Source organism: Juglans regia, chromosome 3, assembly GCF_001411555.2.
Source record: "Juglans regia cultivar Chandler chromosome 3, Walnut 2.0, whole genome shotgun sequence".
Taxonomy (NCBI): Eukaryota; Viridiplantae; Streptophyta; class Magnoliopsida; order Fagales; family Juglandaceae; genus Juglans; species Juglans regia.
The window spans coordinates 9,521,713-9,544,261 of NC_049903.1; the positions used below are offsets into that span (position 1 = coordinate 9,521,713).

Consider the following 22,549-nt stretch of genomic DNA (forward strand, 5'->3'; position numbering starts at 1 on the left):
TATTTTAAATACTAAAATAAAACACAAAATTCTCATCTCATCTCTCAAACCTGCCCTTAGTGCTATATAACAATTTGATAATGAAAGGTTTATAACTATCCTCCTGCCAACCATTTATTATTTTATTTTATTTAATGATTAAATAAATAATTATTAATAAATTTATATATTTTTTAATTTTTTAAATTTTTTTAATAATTAAAGATGTTAAAAATATATTTAAAAAATAATAAAAAATAAAAATCTTAAATACACTATTTTACAGTAAGATGATGGTAAGAGAGTAAGCTATTAGTTTACAAATATGTAATAAAATAATATTATTTTATTTTTATTTTTAATTTGATGGGCTAAATTTAATAAAATATATTATTATATTTAAAATTATTTATAAATTATGAATAGGTGGTAAGCTATAACTACTCTATTTTGACTGACCATACTCCATTGGTTTCATCGCCATGTACTACGTACTGTCCACCTTCTGATTTAGCAAAGCATTCCTAGGAAGCCGAGAAATTGTGTCGTTTTTATACATGGCAGGTGGGTTATATTATATTCATGAATTTTAAATGAAAAATAAATAGATATAAACAGTTATGTTGAAATGATGGTAAGAGAAATACTTTAATAATAGAATTTTTTTATAAAAATAATAAATATATAAATTGATACGGCATATTAAATTATAAAATTATTTTTAAATTAATATCTACTCGTAAATTTAATTTTATGAAATTTATTTATAGTTCCATAAGTTATCTAAAAATAGATGGAGAAGAATAAGAAGGCGTTTAGATTCGAAATTTATCTCAACTCATCTCAATTCATCTCACTATTATTCATTATTATTTAATAATTTTAACTCATAAATCTTACTACTATTTATAATTTATCTTATTACTATTCACAATCCATCTCAATTCATTTCAAATCATCTTTAAATTCAAACGTCTCCTAAATTAAAAGCGTTCACTAAAGTAAAAACTTAAGAGAAATACTTTTCGAATGAGATTTTTTTTATCGAATGATTTTTTAATAATATTATATATTTTTTATTTTTAAAAAAAATATTTATAATAATTAAAAATATATATAAAAAAAAGTATAACATATTTTGGAACCAAATTCGGAATCTAATCAAAACTTAAAGATAGCTCTAATTAATTCCCGAGAACATGGAAAATACTGTACACGAAAAAGTACAATAATATGATGATAAGAACCAAGCCATCCTTGTGTTCGCATGCATCATCATCATGAACATCGATCCTCTAGGCCCCTCCGTCTAAAGGTTCCTTATAATAACCCCCTCGAAAACTCTTATTCAATCCATTTCTCATCTTGCTCTTTCGATTCTCTTTACAGGTGGTTTCAACAATGGGAGCAAATCTCACCTGTTGCTTGCATTCTAATTCAGAGCGAGAGGTGAAATCAGCCAGCTCCAACGGCAGCGCCCATGAAAGCAGCAACAGCACTAGAGGGTCATCAATCATCAAACTGTTGAAACGACCGGAGTACTGGAAGACAAAGAAGGTGATGAAGAAGAGACAGTCTCCTCACCAACCAGATCATCATAAGAGCATGATCACAAAGGTCGGAAAGTTGACTTTAGAAGACTTGCTGATCATGGCTTCTCCGGGCAGGGCAGATCGTTTCAGCGGAGGTCCTGAATTGTATGTATTCAGTAGTCCTGCTAATTATAAAAGGGTACACCCATCTTCAAGTACTGGATCAGTCGATACAGCTTTATCCTCTAAAGCAAAAGACAGCTTCTGCTTGAAGAGATCAAGGGTGCTGCACATGAGTGCTGGTAAAGCAGCTGAAGGAGAATCAGAATCTTCTTTGATTATAAGCACAAACCAAAGTGGGAAGTTGAAAAAGAAGGTCAGATTTAGATTGCCTGAGGAGGGTGACATTATCGTATTTCAGTCTCCAGACAGTGATCATGATGATCGAGAATATTGTTCGTGATCATGATGTCCTCCGTTAATTCGACTTTGAAACAAGTTGTTTTGTTTCATGCATGGATGTTGTTATAAATTAATGTGTTTTCTAGCTGGAAAATGATATATCTATGTTTATTTATTCCGTTTCAAAGGTAAAATTTCTCTGCCATTTTCTTCACTTCGGATGATTTCGGAGACGTAGTTAATTATTATAATCTGGTGATCATCTTAAAACGTACTTAAATTAGTTAATTATTCTTTTTTAAATAAAATTTGCAAGAAAAAAAAAACTTCAGAAAATTAATATGTGAAAATTACTGATTAAGGCGATAATTAAATGGCCATAATAATGGAACAGCCAACACCGCCCCAACAAAATAATTTTGTAGCATGAATTTGTCAAGGCGTACTAATGAAAAAACATCCTACTAATACAACCGCTTAATAATTTCTTCGATAAACAACTCATGATGTAGATGCCAGTATTTATCTTTGAGTTCTTCTTTACTCTTTTATCCTCTCTTTGATTGCTTGCTTTAGTAAAGATCAGATATAATGGGTCTGGAGTTGAGCTTTTCATAGATCGACTTTCATGCTAGATAGAGAAGAATTCGAGCGTCCCATCAATCCAACAAGCTGGGAGAGGCTAGCAAAATGACACTCGTCCAGTTTGAAGTTTACTCATCCGATCGACAATGCTCTAAAAAGAGAGATCTTGTGCGAGTGAAGTGGTGCTCCATCAGCTCCATTTGCAATTCTATAGAGTTCTAATATGTGCACGGATACTCACAAAATCGATAAAATCACTGGTCATTTGAGTATCCGTTTTCATTTTCTATCTCATGAAACATGAATTATCATATGGACATGGTATACGACCCTTCAGATATTGTTTATATGAAGAAAAATTCTATTATGAAATTGGTGTGATAAACATATTTAGTAAAATATTTATTACACAATTTGATTTAAAAAGATAAATTTTAAAATTTAAATCTTATAAATTAAATCATACTATTTAGATGTTGTGGATGATGAATTATGTACAACAACTTGAAAATACAAGAACTCTTATGTATAAATATTAAAAAGGAAGTTCATGTCCACCAAACCGTGTCTAGAATTCCTCCTCGTAAAAATTGGGACAGCTTGTGAGATTAATGTACTCACTCATTAAAAACTGCATGAATGGGGTCCTTAATCCTTATACGCATACGAAACAAAGTGAACGGGATTAAATGGAGGATCCGTACTTTTAAATTTGAGATGAGAGAAGAGGAGAAGTAGAATTAGCTATAAAAATCAAGTGATCAAACATGAAACTCCTCGAAGACAATGCCCAGCAAGTAAAAAAAAGGGTGAGGCAAGGTCACCATCACATCGTATCCTTCATGATTAAAGGCAGGTGAAAGCTTCTCAAATTAAAGGCAGCCCCAAGACGACAAAAGATGGTACGTACTGTAGCTTGAAAACCATGCATGCGCATGACAGATCAACAACTTCATGATCTAAAATTGACTAAGGAAAGAGCAGGCCGGCTCTCTTTCTTCAACCAGGATTTGTTTTTACTTGCTAGAATGGCGGAGTTACATATTATCAGCATGCAGGCTGCTGCCACGTACCGTAAAAGACTGTAGTTACAACCTCTTCCAACCCTGACCAAATCTCTCAACCAAATTGCTTTAACGAGTTAAAGTCACGCTCTTGTAGTACTTACAGTTCTTCGATGAAGGAATTAGTACAACCAATTATGGCTAATGCTTGATTGCTTTCTGTTCTTTTCCCAAGTTGTTTTAAATTCTTACGGCTTCAAATCTCAATGAAATTTGGCCGACAAACTCGATCTAGGGTTAACCCACCCGTACATGCAGCCATCTACTCACAAGGGGACAAGAAAAGTAAACAATGAATGTTAGGTGACAAACTAATTCCCCCGCAAAGTTGTGGTTTGCTCAAATCAAACATAAGAATATCATATTAAGCTAAATTTATCACATATTTAACTATTAGATTTCAAAATATCATCATAATAAATTAGTTAAAATTTAAATATTTAGACTTTTAGCTATACAGTAAAACTACAATTATTTTCAAATTTATTAGTTATTGTAAATATACTAAATGTATATTTTATTATTTATTTCTCTCTCATTTCATATCTACTTTCAAATCGAACGAAGTAATATTATCAAACGATATTTGGAGGTACGGTTTCAAGTAAATTAACTATTTGTGGGGGAGTAGTGATACACCTACAACACATTTTACAACACATTGTACAACAATGTGTTAAATGAGGGGCATTATTGTAAAATTATCTTATTTTTATAAGATGATTTTACAATAATGCCCCTCATTTAACACATTGTTGTACAATGTGTTGTAAAATGTGTTGTAGATAAATCATTTTCCTTTGTGGGGCACGACTTCAAGTAAATGAATTACTTTCAAGTAAATGTCTATATTTTCAAAATAACTATTAATGCACAGCTTTAGTTTATTTATAAAAAAAAAAAACCATTAATGCATGGTGCTGGGGGGCCTTGCATGGTACCAAACCATCTATTTTTTGTTTAGAATATGATTACTAATTAACATAATTTAGTTAGAATATGATTACTAATTAATATATAATAGGTATAATGGTAAAATATGATAAAATTAAATAAATTAATAATTAAAAAATTAAATATTTTTTTAATTATTAATTACTCATTATTATATGATAAATAAATAAATAATTCAATGTGAGTATTTGACGTGAATAGTCAAAGTCAAATTCATTTTACATTCATTAAAAATTTAAAAGTATCATTTAATTTCGATTAATCCATTGAAGATGTTCTAAACCGTTAGAAAATTGCCTACAAATAATGGGAGCTAGGAATTGGAACATGAATAAAGATGCATGCAGGTAGTGATCTATGTATATGGACTTGGAAATTCACATGGCATGCATGTCCGACTTGTATGATTGAAGTCATGTACATGCATTGTACGTGAGAGATACGAGTATGCATGGTTAATTAGGGACAATATCTCTAAAATAAAAGAGATATAGATATTATACGAAGTAAGTTTAATTTATAACGTTTATATATAAGTAACCATGATATGAGTATTTCAAAAAGCTTAGGTTTTTAATAAATTTTAAAAAATCATTTAACGTATATGAAAAATATTATTTACTTTCTTTTTAATCAAGTCCTAAAATTGTTGTCTTTTAAGGGATCTTTATATGAAAAATAGTATTAATGCTCCCATATTATATCACAATATATCTAGTTGGTAGCCATGCATATGAGTTAACCACAAAAAAATATGCACAATTGCAATTGTTTTTAGATGTGCATGATCTGATCTTGAAGTTCCTCTCAAGCGACTGAGAACTAGACACATTAATGAATCTATACAAAATTTATTGAAGGAAAATGCTAGGAAATCCGTTTTGGGCTCTCGGTTGATTTTCTCGATTGTCTTTTTTATTTTTTTAATATTTTTTTAACTTAGTGATTAAAAAAATATTGTTTAAATTTTTTTTGACGAAGTAAAAAATAGAAAAAAAAGGGGAGTCCAAAACGGATTCCCTAGTGAACTCGTGTAGCAAAAAAAAAAAAAAAAACTCTTTGATTTTAAGACTCAAAATTCATGCAAGAATTTGATAAGATTTTAATTCCTTCGCTATGTTTGATTAGTGTGATTTCTACTACTCTACTATTATTTATAAATTATTTATTATTTTTTTATTACTATCCATTACCGGTCATTATTTTTATTTCTATTTAACTTTAACTGCACAGTCAAAACGCAGCAAAGTTACACTTCTACACTATCTTAACTAGAAAAATAGGGATTCATGATGACTGGTGGTAGGTTCAAGAGAGACTCTTAACTCTCTGTTTTCGTTTTGTTTTTTCACCTTTTTTTGGCCATTGTAATTTGTTTAGTTTGAAATGTCGTGACAGTTGTTGACTGGGCGGGAGGGTTCTATTCGCATTTAAGCATCACGTGGCCTTTTAGTACAGTGAGAAGCAATCAATTGCGTATGGGTATGCAAGTCATAATTGGGAGCTTTTTCGTTCAGACGAAATCGAAAATAATAAATTAAAGAGTGTATGTGTGCAGGCATGAAGCCAACGAATGCTCTAAGGAGCGGCTGAAATGAATACGCGTGTGGGCTCACACTCACCAGTCTTTTCTTCACGTAGGTTTGGGAAAGGAAGCTGCCTGGAAACCGTACGTTCCATAGAGTTAGCTAGTTGAAAGTGCATCCTCTGCTTTTCCCCTTGCTCACTTCCTTCACTCACGAGTTTTAAAAGCTAAGAGAGAGTGAACGCTGTTCTGGGTGGTAGGTGTGTTAATGGCTGCGTTAATGAAGATGGTGGATGTTGCTCTGGTTCTCCTGATCTCCCTGAGCCAGCTTGGAGGGAACTGGGTCGAAGCCCAAGTGCACCATGTGGTCGGAGGCGACCGCGGCTGGGACCAATCTTCCGACGTCTCTTCTTGGTCCTCCGCAAGAAACTTCAGGGTCGGAGACAAAATCTGTGAGCTCTCTCTATCCCTCTCTAAGCTTAATTAGGAACTAAATCAGATGCATGCATGGCTGGTAACTGAGCAAAGGGAGGACTCCAACGAAAAAGGACTTGCTAATCTTCACGAGTTATCTGTTCTACTGTCATTTAATTATAATCTTACACTTGTTCCTATGAAACAATCATCTAAAGCTAAACACTCTTGATTTAGTAAACTGATTTATTTTTCATGCTTTCTTTGTTTTATGGGCTTTCGCAGCCGCAAAGTATAAGCTTTGATTTGATTACTTATTTCATGCATCCATGAGTGTACGTATTTCATCTCTACAAATGGACGTTGTGAATGGGCAGGGTTCACGTACTCTTCATCACGGGAAAGCATCGCTGAGCTGAAGAGCAAGGAGGAATTCGAGCTGTGCGATGTAAGCAACCCTATCAGAATGTACACGGACGGCTTGGATAGCATCTCACTGGAAGAGAAAGGGATCCGCTACTTCGCGAGCAGTAACCCCGAGAGCTGCAAGAACGGGCTGAAGTTACACGTTGAGGTGCTGCCTCAGGGAGAACCCGAAATCCCAAAGGTAGCCACATCGATGGGCTCCGTTCTAGACGTAGCTGATGGGCCCACAATCCCTTCTAGCTCAGCCCATCTTGTTGGAAGCTTTATCCTCTTGGCCTTTGGATTTATTTGCTGCTATGCTGTTGTAGGTGTTTGAAGGTGGACTTTGGTAAAATATGAAAATGGAAAAGAAATGACTGTTTGTCGTTTTAGTATGTTTAAATTTAAAAATTAGGACTACTTGGGAGTTTCTATCTACAATCAGTTTGGATCTTGCTTATTATTATGGATTAAAAGGAAATTATAAGAACTTTGAGCTTTCAGAGCTTGCAATTGTTGTTAATGTCTTGAATCTTGCAAAATATTACGGAATAAGCCATAATCTGTTGTCTAGGTTGGACATCTCTCTTCTATATCATCGCTTGTGGGTGTACGGTGTACCCAAAACATATATTGGATACATATTTGATCCAATCAAAGTCACTCAGAAAAAAGTATATTGGAAAGAGTATTGCTACATCTACAAAGGAATTACACAAAAACAATCCCACACACTAGTGTTGTCATCTAAATCCGTTAAATCTACTTTACAATAAAAATAACTTTATAATTTGACAAATCATATAAAACCACATCATTTTGTGAGATTACTTTTGTATAATTCATTTGTCGTTAGAGTATTTCCCTATTGGGAATGAGTACGAGAGGGAAAAAAGAACAGTTATTCTTGAGATTGAATTCGCTTAATTCAGATCAAAAAGAGAATTGATACATTCTCCATAGAGTAACGGGAAGAAATGGTACAGAAAAATAAATATACAGAATGCGATTTGTGCCCAGCCACCGCAGAATAATACAGTTACACAGTAAATGCATGGACAGTAGAATTCATCAATCGGAAGAAAGAAACCCATGCTTATGATCCATAACCATAAAGTGACACAGCTCTTAGTCGGAAATACAAAACAAACTCTTCCTAATACCACCTTTTAGGGTGGGGAAGAGTTACTGGAAATGAGATCGTTGGATTAAGCGGATGGACACCAACTGCAAATGATGTACTGGGATCCAATCATCGCTCTCTCAAAACAACATAATTAGATCCATTTGTCCTCTGTATCTTGGAAATTTTTCTCAGGATGTCTGCAAAAGCTTTCTTGTCCTGCACCCCATAAGCAGAAGCAATAAATAACACATCACACTATCCATAAACGAATATTTGTATAAGGGATCAAGCATGATTAAAGTGAGATGCCATAACTACCACATCATTCAGAAAATAATAGATATAGTGACATAACATTGATTTTGAATTGAATTTATTAATCTGCGGGCATGACAAAATGTACAGTGATGTCAAAATGTCGACCATTCCATATTTTTCGTACGTGTAAATATGTGTGCATATGTGTGAGCGCATGCGCGCAAAATGTCTAGTCACTAATTGTGCTGAATTCAGGACAAAAAGAGTCTAAAAAATATGGTACATGTAACAATACTATTAAACAAGAAGTGCAGTGTCTTGTGTGCTCATTTTCCACCCGCTGCAACTTCTAACACATTTTGCTTTTCAAACAAAGAGGCAACTAAGCTGACTGGGCTGATTATAGAACCATCCATGCGTTCGTGATCGGGAAATCTGACCATTTGAAACAGCCCAAGATAGGCTTAACTTGTTATGGCTAAAGGATGTTACCCAGACCAGGAAAACAGCAGGTTATGATTGCTTGATTGCAGTGTTCAGTTCAAGTCTTAAGACACTGAAATAGCATACCTCTGGGGATCTTAGTCTAGCTTTAAAATTAGCAACAAGATCCTGTGTTGTCACGGGTGTCTTCTGTATTAAAACAGCTCTGATTTCTTCTTCAGTGACAGGCCCAGCAGATGATGTTGGCCCAGTTTTTGATGATGGTGTAGCTTTTGAAGGCACACTGCTTTTAGGAGGAGGCACGGTTTCTTCTTTTAAAGAAGGTTTTAATTCCTAATCAAGAAAACAAAAGTCAAATTAAAATGACAAAACAATTCAATTAAAACATTATCATCTTTAGGAGCCTTACAATACCTTAGAGGATAAATGCATCATATAGAAGAAAAACTTGGGTAAAATAAAAGGCATTCATCAAATATAGTCGTACATTTTCTGTTTTCACCTTCTTTGGAGGTGCAGCATTAGACACTTTCGCATCGTCGCCATTTAATTTTCTCTTCGCCTTTGCAGACTTAGAGGCAGATGGGGTTCCCCGAGCAGGTCCAGAAGGTATCGTTTTTACAGGACTGTTTTCAGCAGGTTCCTCTTTAGGTGCATCCTTCTGCTTTGGAGCCAGCACAGGAGTAACACCAATCTCATCATCCATCTGAAACCAATACAAAAGCTCCATCAATGGAGAGGAAAATGAGTGCAAGCAAATTTAGAATACATTTTACATTGCTCGGACATCGAGGACACCTAGAAAAAGTGCACGCAGTTTAGATAAACAGTCTTTTCTTTTTTCTTTTTCTTTTTTTTTTGGGGAGGTTAAAGGCCGTACATGGCAACTCTTCTGAATCTCCGTGTACAAAACTAAACCAATGACTTCACCATTGCTAAAATGGGGGAAAAATGCCTCCCCATAATTCAACAAAATGCACTAAATGGAGGATCGTGAAAAGTTAAATAAGACCATTGCCATAGTTTCACATAATCTCCTACAAAGTACTAATAATGTACCCAAGGTGTTAATGTAGCGAGTACTAGAATTAAGCATCAACTTACATCTTCCTCATCATCATCATCATCCTCTGCATCCGAATCGTTAAGTCCACCAGTTCGCCCAAGCAGCTTCTTCAACTCTTTTCCGGATTTGCTCAGTCCACCCTCCTCTCCATTATCTTCATCCTCATCATCTTCATCCTGCAAGAACAGGCAAAAAAAATTATTTTCTTGGCATTTTTTAATGTCCAAAAAGGAGGGATTTTGTTGGTTCAGGATTTAGACTTGGTCCAAAAATAAACAGACAGATCTAACATCAGACAATATATTTTTTTTATAAGTAAATGATTGTATTAATAATGATAGGCATAGCCTGAGTATACAAGATGATATGCAAGAGATAAGCCTATCTAGGGAGAAGCAATGGAAACAAGAAAGTCATGAAAATCAAGGCCATTAAAGTCTACAGCTAGGGCCCATAGGAATAAAGTTCAAAAAAAGAAAGATCTAAGTTCCTCTATTGAGTGTTCCTTGTCTTTAAACGTCCAGTTGTTGCGCTCCTGCCACAAACACCACATAATGCAGATAGGAACCATCTTCTACACCACTTTTATTTGGGGGATACCTGCTAGAGTCTTCCAGCTGGCCAATATTTTAAAAGAGTCTTCCAACATCAGACAATATTTTAAAAGAGATGCATCCTTAGTTAGTTCAGGATTTAGACTTTGTTAAGTTATAGATCCATCCATAACTGATAGTTTAAATTGCTTCATGTCTTCTTCTACAAGTAAGATAAGCTTATGATCAGGAAAAAGGAAACAAAGGCATATCTTTTTTTGACAAGTATTTCGCTTATCAAGGTACACAAGGAGTCTACTTCAGATAAACCTAATGATGAAAAAAAACAGCGACCAAAAAAAAAAAAAACTTAAAAAATCCTGGAAGCTAAAGCTAGGAAGGCATAGGCGGGCTGCCATCCAATAGGAGAGTGATTAAAAAATAATGCCTTCTAAAAAAATAGTTTTCCAGACCATGTAACTGTGTATCGTAGTACATCTTCACTAACAATAATTTTCCAGAAGGGTTGACCCAATAAGGAAGTCACAGAGTGTCCAGACAGACCTGCTTAATTTCTGGAGGAGCAGGAACTTCAGGGGCCAATTCTTCCCTTTCTTCAGGATCATTACCAACGGCTTCATCATCATCCGTGAATATTTCTTCATGCTCCCAATCATCACCTGGTACATTCAAGAGGGAACAGATCCACGATAAGCATGGATATGACTAATAGAGGAAGTCATCAGGTATATCATTAATATGACAGGAACATTCTTAACACAAACAGTTGCTTAACATAGACACTATGGTAAAAACCATATAGTAATGCCTTTCCTTCATTCCACATTCAAATTGAATTTACAAGGGCTAGAAATAGGATAAAATTGGTGCAATACAAAAAAGCAACCAACCAAAGACGTGCAATTTTTTCAAGGATAGAAGTCCGATGATATAAATAATATGAACTGTAAAAGTGTGAAAATACATTCTGATAACTGACAAAGATAAGCCACAATAATTTATTCTTAAATAAAATTTGTTGCTCAGATCTCTATCTAGAGCTGTATCTTTTTCCTTAACTTTGGTAAGTAATACCAAGTAGATAGGAGGTGTACACTGTCCTTTCAAGAAACTACAAACATAAATCTAACCAAGTATAAAATCCAAAACAGATTCACATTAAACACCTCCCAAAGCAGACCTCAGGAAATTGGATGAAAGGGGGCTTCGATTATGCTTTATAACATTTTTTTTATGATGGGAGAACCACCCCACGGCAGGGCCCTTAGGATTCACCCATGGAACCTAAACCCCTAGGGAGACTAGCACAGCAACCCACCACCATGGCCTCCTAGTTAAATCACAGTTTTGATCCCAGGGGGAATCGAACCTGTGACATGGGGCTCATGCACACAAGTTCGCACTTACCACTTGGGCTAACCACGGGTAGGTATGCTTTATAACATTAAAAGTACAATTAACCCTCTCGCACCAAATCACCGCACAAAAGGAGCAACCACCCTCCAAAGTCCAGCTGAAATCCCCTTGAAAAGATTCCTTTCCAACAAGCATACGCCTTGCTCACAGTCCTAGGCATCCGCCACTGCATCCATAAAGAGATAATGTGAGCCCAACTCCCACACCATTATACAATCTAGAAGGAGATGGTCAACTGCTTTTTCACTCTTCTTGCACATGCAGGGCCAATCCACAGCTATCTCACCCCTCTGCTTAAGGATGTTGACCGTCAAGATTTCTCCCAAAGCAGTTGTGCAACAGAAAAATGCTACTTTCCATTATTCCTTTTTTATAGGTAAAAAGATTTTCTTAGTATTAAGTAACAAGGCATTGTCCTAGTACATGGGACATATACAAGAGAATCAGAAAACATAAATACCATCTAGAGTCATATCTTGAAATCATAGACAGCAACAAATACTCAGAAATCAAGTGACATAATAAAACATATGGCTAATAGAGATACACTTCCTGAAAGTGACACATAACAATTCCCTCAGCATCATTGAATTGTTTAACGGGAATGAAGACTCTAACAACTGCACTCATTTATGTTAGATTTTCCTGGAGGATCGAACCAAACTGATCTGAATGGTATTTTTGTGTATTTTGGCATGGAATTACGTCACTTAAGGTGTCCCAAAAGAAAATTGACCAGAAATGAGGAAAATAATCCATGGAGCTTCTTCTTTAGATGAAAAACAGGGTACAGTAAGGAAAAATGCTTACCCTTCTCAATATCATCATCATCTAAATCAAGATCACCACCTCTCGGACCTTCCTCGTCATCATCACCACCTCTTTTGTTGAGTCCCAATCTATTCTTCCTTGCGACCTCTTCCTCTTCATCCTCCTCCCCTTTATCTGAAACATTACCTTCTTCATCATCACCAGTCATCTTTTTACGTGCCCTACCACCAGCCACACCACTATCTTTGTCATCAGGCCTCTCCACTCCACCAAATGCAGCAGATCCATTATTTGCAGCTTTCATCATCCATCTTTCATATCCATCAGCAGTCCTTTTCCGGTTATTCATCTTTTCTTCTGCTTCCTCCAGTGTAAGTTGCTTATATTGTGCAACTTTGTTAAAGTTATACCTAAAGATTGGATGGGTCAAACCACCATTACAAAATAAATAAATAAGAGTAACATTTAAGTTCACATTAAAATACCAACTTTCCGACATAAGGAACGCGGTGCTCTATACTGAATGATTTAAGTATACATTTTCAACTAATATATCAACAGAAAAACAAAACAAAAATAAACAAGATTTTTTAACAATCACCTTTAAAAAAGGTAAAACAAAATCAATTCTATTCATATTGACAAGAACTCTTGTATACATTGGGTTGTACATACCAAGAACCAGCAGGAATAGCAGCAAACTCCTTTCCTTGCATCATTAGTAGGTAGTAAGTAGCGGATGGTGCACCTTCCATCTGACCTTGGAACTGAAATTGCCCTGTTTCATCCTCCAATAACCATGGTTTATTCTTGTACTTCTCCTATGTGATGCAATAACAAATTAATAAGAATGAGTGAGTGAGAAGCCAATGAGATGCGAGAGAGGTAGCATTTTGATCTGTCTATTAAACAAACTTCATGTGGTATTTGCTTTGCAATCAAGGTCTGGATGCAATTTGAGAATGGCACATTTTTCCTCCAATTATCACACAATGCTATGTTACTAGCCATACTAGATGCAAATTAGCATTTCTCTCATTTTAGATAATGGTGCAATTAAGGGCAAAATGAAAAAAAAAAAACGCATAAATATGGCTCATCTCACTTAAAACACTGAACTTTTAACATATACAACACTCCGCTATCAGTTAAAACCAATTAATAGACCAAAACCAGCTTTTTATAATGGAATGAGAGATTTATGTATATTGTTTCAGCTTTTATACCATGAAGAATTAAACTAGACTAGACTGGGCACAACCAAAACAGCAAAATCGTTACTGTCCAACTATTATAATTCTAAGAAGTCCGATTCCCAATATGAGGTGCTGGGAATTCCCAATAGTACAAATGCAAAGGGTAGAGACGAGCAAAAAATGCCCAATGGGTCAGGATGAACTCAGTACCCGCAAAGTATCAGTAAGTTGCCGTCCTTGTAGACCTTCTTTTTGGAGAGACCATTTATTTTCTGCACTTCTCTTCTTCGAAAAATTTGGCAACCCAGACACAAATCTACCAATAAAGTAATTCTTGTCGCTGCTAGAACTCGCACGAACATTATACTCCTATAATGAAAATTAAGTAGAAGAGCACATAAGCCTTCAGATTACAACAAAAATACATGTAATCTATAAGGTACTCGAAATCAGTAAAGGAAAAAAATTGGAAACACCACCATTATGTGCTTGTCTACATGTAACTATATTACTGTTAAAAAGTATAGATACATTAAACGCTAAAAACTTATTAGGTTCAAATATAGCTCGAGTCTCTTCACCTATTGGTCTGTCCTTATACCCACCCTTTCATAACTTAAACAAGAACTTGGGCAAGCTCTTCACCGAGTAAAAGTTTATATCATATAAAATCAAAGCACTCACACGGCAAAAGAAAAAAGTTCCTCACTAGCATCAAAATTCAGAATTCTGTTTCAGAGAGCAAAACCTAATTATAATTGAATCATAGAAATTACGAACTTTCTTTTTGCCAATAGTAACAGCTTACATTGAACATTATAATGTAAGGAAAAAAACGCATGTAGACACTTAACAACAAAACCTATAGTGTGTGTGTGTGTGCAGTGTATCAGAGAGAGAGAGAACTCGAATCAAACGCGTGACTGTGGCGCCACAGTCGTAGCATTTTTCATGGTTCTCGGCCTTGGTTTTGCCACAGCTCAAGCACAGAGTCATGTGCTTGCAATTGCTTCCGTACAAGTCCGTGGTCGATCCACACCCACTACACGACGGCTTCAACAGCAGATCGAACGACATGCTTCCTCCTTCAAAACGACAACGACAACTTGTTTTCCAATGAAACAAACAGAAATTCAGAGATGATCAGACACTAAGAAAGAGGAGAGCATGAATGAATGATCAATAACCTAGCCTACGATCAACAATCAATTCAACCAAGAAATTTCATTACCTTCGGATCGATTGATATGAGAACTCAAGGAGGGTTTTAATTTTGGTGATAACGGAATTTAATTGGCTTTGATTACTGAGAGTTGATTTTGGTATATGATTCGGTTCGCTTGAGAGAGCTTGTTCATGTTGACGGAGAATAGCCTGCGCAAGTGGGAGGAGAAGTATAATCGAAAGAAAATGTTATTCCGTCGATATATATCATCCATGTCAATAAAATTTAATTTATAAAATTCAAATTTTAAAATTTATCATTTAAATTAAATTATATCATATTAATAAATTTAAAATTTTATTATTTAAATTAAATTATATCATATAAATATTTTATTAAATATATTTTACAGAATATAATTTTTCATTTTATAAAAATTTTTCCTAAAAAGAATTCAAACCTTTTAAAAAAATAACTATTCACAAAATTAAATTTTTCTGTTAAGTCTAAAATTTTAAAGACACTTATAAAAGACTTGCATGTCTTGAATTCAAATCTAATGTTACGGATTTCATATATTTTTCAATGCATTTTTTTTTTCACTCTCATGGTAACAAACTTGTGTATCCTTTCCAACACGTGCGTGATATTTTTTCATTGATATAATAGAAATCTTATATATTATACTTTTACTCTACTCTTATTCTATCTAAATAGAAAAATGTTACTATGTTATCTCAGTTATATGCTCACTTTGTTTCATTGACGTAGTGTGGTACCTCGTGATTTATTAAAAAAAATTAAAAACACATATAGAAAGGATAGAGAAAATCTACAATTTTAATTTTTATATTTTTATATTTTTACGTGCTATTTTGTTTTAAATATATAAATATATATATATTTAATAAACCTCGTAGCACCATATAATGGCACCATATCAATAAAGTAAAGCAACATTATAAATGGATGACAAAATAGCAATACTCATTTAATTAATATGATATTATCAACCAATTCAATCTTTCTATAACTTGTCGGTACTTACAATTCCATAATAATACATTAAGCACATACTTTACTGTTTATATCCAATGTATTGTATCCTTTTACGTTATGTACTTGTCATTTGTAGTAATTATATCCCCAACTTATTTATTTATTTTTTAATATCTATAAAGAGAGACATTTCCATGGGATTATTACGTGGAATGTGGAATAATGATTATTCTTACAGTTAACTAAACAACGGAAATTATGAAATTATAGATTGAGATTGAAAAAAAATGTAAACACATAAAAATTTCTTAGAAAAACTTTAAAATTAAGGTTTCTTTAAAAATAATTAAATATGTCTTCTGAAACCCACAATCGGGACCTAAATATTTAAGAAAAGAAGAGACAAAATTACAATTATGACCAAATAATAAAATACGGAATAAAATAAACATCTTGCTAAAATCCAGCTGAAAATCCGAACCTCCTAATTGTTATTACAAATAAATGACGTACAAGTTAAAGTGCAAATCAACAATCCATAAGCCCAATTTATTAATTTAAAGGACAGTTTGTGATGATTAGAATCAATATTTTATTATTCCCTTGCTACTACAAATGGAGAAAACATGTTAATTTCTCTTTGCTAATATTATATTTGTCAACCATTCGTCAATATTTTTTTGCACTTTTCTTAATTTCTTACAACCGTGTATCCCTAAACATGATTTTTCAACTCCTCGACATAATTTTCATCTAATCGTTAGCAGGCCCAACCAACCACTTTAATTAAAATTGAAAATATCAAAACCACTATTTTAAAGTGGACTTCACCATTTTTACGGATACAAACATAAAATTTCAAGTAGTGTGGACAGGACACCACTACTCTTTATTTGTTGGAAAATCTTAGAAATTTTAGATAATTTCTGAATTTTCAGACAAGTAAATAAAACTTGTCTTACGTAAATTTTCTCAAATTTTTTTTTTCTCTCTCTCTAACCGTTCGAAATCTTGACCCCACTCCATAAACCACTAGTTAGTTTGTTTTTCGGTTTGCTTATTCGACCTGGTTTCGGTCTTATTCTTCTTTTTCATTTTCTTTTTTCACTAGATCGAACATGTTTGATTTGTCACTTTTCAGCCGACAAAATACCTGATACCACACGGGCCCACCACTTTGTTCGCCAGCTGCCAATCTTCAAAATTTTGGTAGAGGAGATGCCATACGACTGCTACGTGATCTGCACTCGCCACCAAAGCTGTGTGGCTTTCCGACGCGCCGATGCGTTTTTTAGCCTCCTACTACCACTCACGCAACACAATTGGACTCCCCATTTTTGGATCCTTCAGACTCTAGTCTCCAAGCTTCATCCGAACCAGCACATGTAGCACAGTCACCAGCTTCGCCGCGTATCCTCCAAAAGATAGCCAGCAACCCGAATTGTCCGATTCTAAGTATTTGGCTATATTACTGCATTCCCTAACCGATAATCTAGGGTAAAATAATGTGAAGACTTTCGTCAACGACTCTGGATCACATGGTTGTAGTGTTGCTTTCACGGATGCAAATCACAACCGCATTAGATAAATCCAACAATTGGATTTTAAAATCGCTATTGTAGCAATCCCCTGAGTTTGGGTCCAATTTATTGGTCTCATTGCCCATTTTTATTTTATATTCTATTGTATGTATTGTAACTTTTGTGAATAGATTTTTGTCAAGGTCTCTCGTCCTCTCCTCTTATATTCTCATTTTTAATTGAATGTAAGTTTGATGGAAAAAAATAAAAAATAAAACTCATATTGAGAAACTAAAATTGCACTTGCCCATGATTTGTTTTTCAAATTTTCTTTAATTTGAAATTTTTCAATACAAACATGTCTTAAACTATAAAAATATTTTGAGAAAATCTATTTGTAAACCTTATTTTTCACACACTTAATACATCGTTGATGTGAAAGATTTCCACATTAGTTATGCTAAAAAATGATTGATATTTTAATTTTTTTAAATTATAACAAGTCATTTTAAGTGGTGTGTTAACACATTGATTTATGTATAGCAAAATTCATATATATATATATAGATATATATTTATCTTTTCAACATAATTTGATCTAATCATTAGTAGAGCCCATCACTTTTACAACACGTAAGCAAACACTCTATCAACCTTTTTCTTAATTTTAAGTGGACATCACCAATGGTCATCCAATGGTGATCAAAAGTTTTTTTTTTATTAAATAATTTTTTATTATTTAATTGTAATAAATGCGCTACATCTTAAATAGTACGATGAAAATAGATAACATTATTCTTTTTTTCAATGGATTGCAAGAATCTCACATACTCTAAGACTAATCATTTTCCATGTAACTTAAAACGTCATCAGGGGCCATTAATTCCAACAACAACAATCACTCCAAAATTGGTATATAGAGCACGTTTAATAAAGTGCTTATATGTCATAATTTGATTTGAAAGATAAATTTTAAATTTTATAAATCAAATTTATTATTTAAATGAAGTTGATGACGTGCAATGACAATTTTAAATTATTTGATCGTAAACTGTATACTATTTAATAAAATTTTGTGTATTTAAATGCCGATTTGAAACTAAATAAAAAAATAAGAAAAATGCTAGAATGCACTCCACTCATAAAATCTTGGGCATGGCTGCTGCTCTACATTTGTTTTAAAAAATTTTTTAAGCTGCAGAAGGCGAAAGTATACACATACAAATGAAAATAAAATGGATGTTATCAATTTAGTTAAAAATCACTAAGTACATATACAAAATGAAGATAAAATGTAAAGAGGGTAAATCTTGGATTGCCCAAAAAAAATATGTTTACAGATCCCTTACACACATATTTTACCCAAAAAAATATATTTACAGATCTTTTTTTTACACACGTATTACACAGATCAGGGTGAGAGAGAGGTGATTACCTTCCCTTGGATGTGCGAAATGCTGTAGGGAGGATGCGCAAATTAGTAGTGCGGCATAAACTTTTGTTTTGATTTGTTTTCGTGAACCTGGACTGGAAGATAGGAGAAGTTGTGCAGATTGAGGGAGAAATGCGAGAAGTTGTACAAGAAGCTTTTGTTTTGATTTTTGATTTTTGATTTTGTTTTGCTTTATTTTTTTCTTTGGAAAAGGATTCCTTTGTGCAAGAGCCCATCATATTTTTTAGTAGAAAAATACTTCTTGCAACCGGCTTATGCAATCAGCGGGGAGTCTCCATCTCATTAAATGAAACGTTGTGTTTCATTTTATATTGCAGTAGGCAGGAAGAAGAAAATAGGAGCAAGTCACAGAAAGGAAATGAATGGGAGAAAAAAAAAAGGAGACTTAGAACGTCAACTACCTTATCATCTAATGTGGTTTTCACTTTTCAGTACCACAAGTATGTCGATCATTGTGTTGGTGGACTTGATTTCATCCAGTTTTAAGCAATTTGTCTTTCTCATGTCTCACCATATGGATTACCTATATTTCGATTTTCTCCCGAAAGTCCCTTCGGTCTCCTTCAGTTCTAGTTTCTAGAGAGAGAGAGAGAGAGAGAGAGAGAGAGATGGATTTCGACATGGCTTCAGCACCACCTTTTTGTCGAAATGCTCGCACTTGAAAACATTATCCTTCCCAGATGATTGAAACGCTTACAGTGTAAATTCTTTATGCGATCTGTGCGAAATGCTTTCACTCAAATATAAAATTTTTCTCAAATCTTCTTCTCGAAGTTCTACTTCTTCTAAGATGTTTATAGTTCGATGGATTATCTTCTTCTCGAGATTCTACTTTTCTCAAAGTTCTCTCTCTGTTTTTTTTTTTTTTAATTTTTTTATAAATGCTGACGTGATAGTTAGTCGGTTACACACCAGTTACACACGCCAGTTGTACATAGCAGTTTTGTTTTTAGTATTACTCTTAAATATGTCCACTCATATATTTTAATTTTTTTAATGATTAAGAAAATGATTATTAGTAAAATTGTATTTCTTTTTCTTAAAGATTAAAGATGTTTAAAAAATATTTAAAATAAAAAAAAAAAAAGAAAAAAAAGCCATTTGCATTGGTATGCATATTTAGAATGCACATTTAGTATGCATCTATTTTCCTTTTTCTTTTGTGTTTTCTATACTTATCCACCTCGGCACTATTCCTACTATTTTGTGCACTATAGGAGGCTTACCAATAGCACGAATAACATTTATTATAAAATAAAGGGATGACAATATATGATACAATACGTTAATCCAATACGAACACGATATGAAATTAGCGGATTTGGATTTAATGTTAATGGGATCGAGTCAAAATGAGTTAATCTGTTATGACACGATTTATTAACAGGTCACTAATGAGTCAACCCGCTTAATCCATTAGTACCCCGTTTAGACCCATTAAATTTTTTATTCAAAATTACAATTATATCATTTTTAACATAAAAACAAAAATACTTTAATCCTATTTCGTATTTTCTAATTCTATCTTTTAGTTTTCAATTGAGTCAGTTCTTATGAATTATGATTGCCTCCCACACTTCTAAGTTCTTATGGATTGTAATTTTAGACTTATGTATTAAGTTTTATATTTTTGAGAGATATTATAATTTTAAATTTTATGTCAAATTATGTTAATCATATCAAATAGACTATTTGGATAAATTTAACCAATTTACATAAATGGGTTAAAATGAGTCGTTTAGTATCAATATATTTTTAATTAATTAATAATAGGTCAAAACGGATCATCTCATATTAATTTGTTATTTTAATAAATTGTGTTAGAATTTAAAATTTTGATCCGTTAAGCTTAACCGATTATCTTGAAATTGATCTATATCATATAATGTACATGACATGAAGACGAAGAACACCCGTTAATACGACTTGCCACCCCTCGCGGCTCGCAGGATAATGAGCCCAGACCTCGCTGCTAGCGAAAGGCCGAACCTGCATGGATAATTCCCGCATGCTCTTCCTCCAAACTCCACAAGGTAACCTTCACACTCCAGCCGTGGTTACTTATCCGATCTTCGACAGTTTTTTTCTGGGCCAGAATGGCTCTGAAATCTTTCATCGAAGTCCATCCCGACTTCCACTTCCCCATCCAAAACCTCCCCTACGGAGTGTTCAGGGTTGCCCGGTACAGTGGCTTGACCGGGCGTGGCGATCGGGGACTACGTTCTGGATTTTTCCGTGATCGTCTCTTCCGGGCTCTTCGATGGCCCAATCCTGAAGAACTCCGATTGCTTCTCTCAGGTTCGTATTGCCAGTGTCTCAGTGCTCATTCATGCATGTTACTGTGGAATTAAAGTTTTCGAGAGATGAAGTTTTGTACAATTTCTGGTGACATGAACGTCGGTAACACTCTTTTTGTTGCTCAGAAACCGGAGGATAAGAAACGAAAGCAAACATCTACTAGTTATTCTCTGGCATGAATTTTGGAGAAAGTGAACAAATAAACCGATATAAGTGCTTTAGAGCTATTTAATTTAGTTTGAAGTTTCCAATTCATTAAGAGATTGGCCGGGAATTTTAAGAGCTTTCTGAATTTATTATTTAATTATTAAAATTTTTTCGACTGCGATATTAAACTTGGTGCTAGGAAAAGGAAAAAAAACTCACTGCAAGAACAACGTAGACGACAGCTATAGCTAGCTGATGATTGCCCGTATCACCACATTTTTGTTGCATTACCATGAATTGCAGATATTCGGTGCAGAATATATGCTCTTTATCTCCTGCTCTGTAGAAAAGTTAACTTGACAGTTTGGGCAGAAAGTGTTTACTAATTGTTTGCAATTTGCCATATTTTTATTTCCAGCCTGATTTAAACAAGTTCCTGGCTATGGGACGTCCTGCTTGGAAAGAAGCTCGTGCTTTGCTTCGGAGACTATTGTCATTGTGAAAACATGTAAAGAATGAAATACAATGCACTCAAGGTGCTCGAGAAAATGACACAACCAGAGAGGAAAAATTTCCTTTGTATTTCGTATTCTCCAACCTACTGTTCATTACATCTATGTGCTATTTATATCAGAAACTTTCCAAAGAATTAGATTACATCAACGGTTCAGATTTACACAAATGATTGTAAATGATATTCTAGACCTAGGACACTTTTAGCTCTTTCATTGGTTCTCTTGAAGATGCTTTTGGAAGATGCTCTTTTGTAGCTGTTGTTTGCTTCTGGCTGTGGTCTGTGCTGTCTGGTGCAGCAATTTGGGTGTGAGCCTTGCCATGCGCATTACCATGCGTTGTGGCTGCAGAGTTTGTCGTTGCTTCAATAGTCATGTATGCCAACTATCAGTTAGTGGTATTAATACCCTTTGGTGCTTCATGTCAGTGGTGTTGTTTCATGTTTGTCTGATATTTGATGCTATATTGACAAGAGGTTGGTTTTGACAGCCACAGACATTCAGGCATGGGAATATGTTCCTCTCAGCCCTTTTCTTGGAAAGAGTTTTGGTAAAAAGATGAAATTTTATTACTCCAATTTTCAAAATTCATCTGGCAAACTTGAAGGTCAGGATACACACACTATGTCTACCTGCTGTCTCACTAAGGATTGCACATGTACTTTGCTTACAAGTGATTCTTTAGTCTGTGGAGAACTGAATTTTGTTTACATACTCTTTTTAGGTACTACAATATCCCCATAGATTGTAACGTTAGATGCTCT

At 34.1% G+C, this 22,549-nt stretch overlaps 4 protein-coding genes across 9 annotated transcripts; 3 read left to right on the top strand and 1 right to left on the bottom strand.

Annotated features, from left to right (window-relative positions):
* Positions 1-1,254: 1,254 nt before the first annotated feature.
* Positions 1,255-2,088, top strand: LOC109007114. Its single transcript, XM_018986657.2, has 2 exons — positions 1,255-1,294; positions 1,369-2,088. The coding sequence occupies exon 2, from the start codon at positions 1,381-1,383 to the stop codon at positions 1,972-1,974; it is 594 nt and encodes a 197-aa protein (XP_018842202.2). The 5' UTR covers positions 1,255-1,294; positions 1,369-1,380; the 3' UTR covers positions 1,975-2,088.
* A 4,011-nt stretch (positions 2,089-6,099) lies between these two features.
* Positions 6,100-7,383, top strand: LOC109007125 (umecyanin-like). Its single transcript, XM_018986670.2, has 2 exons — positions 6,100-6,493; positions 6,833-7,383. Exons 1-2 carry the CDS (start codon positions 6,310-6,312, stop codon positions 7,195-7,197), a joined length of 549 nt encoding a protein of 182 aa, XP_018842215.1. The 5' UTR covers positions 6,100-6,309; the 3' UTR covers positions 7,198-7,383.
* A 550-nt stretch (positions 7,384-7,933) lies between these two features.
* On the bottom strand, positions 7,934-15,094 carry LOC109007124 (transcription initiation factor IIF subunit alpha-like). 2 transcript variants are annotated; one of them, XM_018986669.2, is made up of 10 exons: positions 14,923-15,094; positions 14,598-14,796; positions 13,902-14,060; positions 13,171-13,316; positions 12,535-12,905; positions 10,852-10,967; positions 9,793-9,930; positions 9,191-9,394; positions 8,815-9,021; positions 7,934-8,202 (listed from the first exon to the last, which is right to left on the bottom strand). In XM_018986669.2, the coding sequence occupies exons 2-10, from the start codon at positions 14,766-14,768 to the stop codon at positions 8,113-8,115; spliced, it is 1,602 nt and encodes a 533-aa protein (XP_018842214.2). In that variant the 5' UTR covers positions 14,769-14,796; positions 14,923-15,094; the 3' UTR covers positions 7,934-8,112. The 2 variants fall into 2 exon arrangements, with proteins under 2 accessions (XP_018842214.2, XP_018842213.2); XM_018986668.2 differs by having other exon boundaries at positions 9,176-9,394.
* A 5,659-nt stretch (positions 15,095-20,753) lies between these two features.
* LOC118347939 lies at positions 20,754-22,547 on the top strand. 5 transcript variants are annotated; one of them, XR_004801130.1, is made up of 3 exons: positions 20,754-21,126; positions 21,692-22,183; positions 22,276-22,542. XR_004801130.1 is itself a non-coding variant. In XM_035688380.1 (3 exons), the coding sequence occupies exons 1-3, from the start codon at positions 20,925-20,927 to the stop codon at positions 22,527-22,529; spliced, it is 339 nt and encodes a 112-aa protein (XP_035544273.1). In that variant the 5' UTR covers positions 20,754-20,924; the 3' UTR covers positions 22,530-22,547. The 5 variants fall into 5 exon arrangements, 2 of the variants coding, with proteins under 2 accessions (XP_035544273.1, XP_035544272.1); XR_004801131.1 differs by having other exon boundaries at positions 21,692-22,161; XM_035688380.1 differs by lacking the exon at positions 21,692-22,183 and having other exon boundaries at positions 22,276-22,392; positions 22,510-22,547.
* Positions 22,548-22,549: the final 2 nt, after the last annotated feature.

What these genes read in the sequence shown, in the direction of transcription:
- LOC109007125 (XM_018986670.2), top strand. Translation starts at nt 6,310, where the DNA reads ATGGCTGCGTTAATGAAGATGGTGGATGTTGCTCTGGTTCTCCTGATC. An exon ending in CAGGGTCGGAGACAAAATCT is followed by an intron (nt 6,494 to 6,832) that starts GTGAGCTCTCTC and finishes GTGAATGGGCAG; the next exon opens with GGTTCACGTACTCTTCATCA.
- LOC118347939 (XM_035688379.1), top strand. Translation starts at nt 20,925, where the DNA reads ATGGCTCTGAAATCTTTCATCGAAGTCCATCCCGACTTCCACTTCCCC. An exon ending in ACTCCGATTGCTTCTCTCAG is followed by an intron (nt 21,127 to 22,275) that starts GTTCGTATTGCC and finishes TGGTTTTGACAG; the next exon opens with CCACAGACATTCAGGCATGG.
- LOC109007114 (XM_018986657.2), top strand. Translation starts at nt 1,381, where the DNA reads ATGGGAGCAAATCTCACCTGTTGCTTGCATTCTAATTCAGAGCGAGAG.
- LOC109007124 (XM_018986668.2), bottom strand. Translation starts at nt 14,768, where the DNA reads ATGTCGTTCGATCTGCTGTTGAAGCCGTCGTGTAGTGGGTGTGGATCG. An exon ending in TGATGATGATATTGAGAAGG is followed by an intron (nt 10,968 to 12,534) that starts GTAAGCATTTTT and finishes TGAATGTACCAG; the next exon opens with GTGATGATTGGGAGCATGAA. An exon ending in CTAGACTAAGATCCCCAGAG is followed by an intron (nt 8,203 to 8,814) that starts GTATGCTATTTC and finishes TATGGGGTGCAG; the next exon opens with GACAAGAAAGCTTTTGCAGA.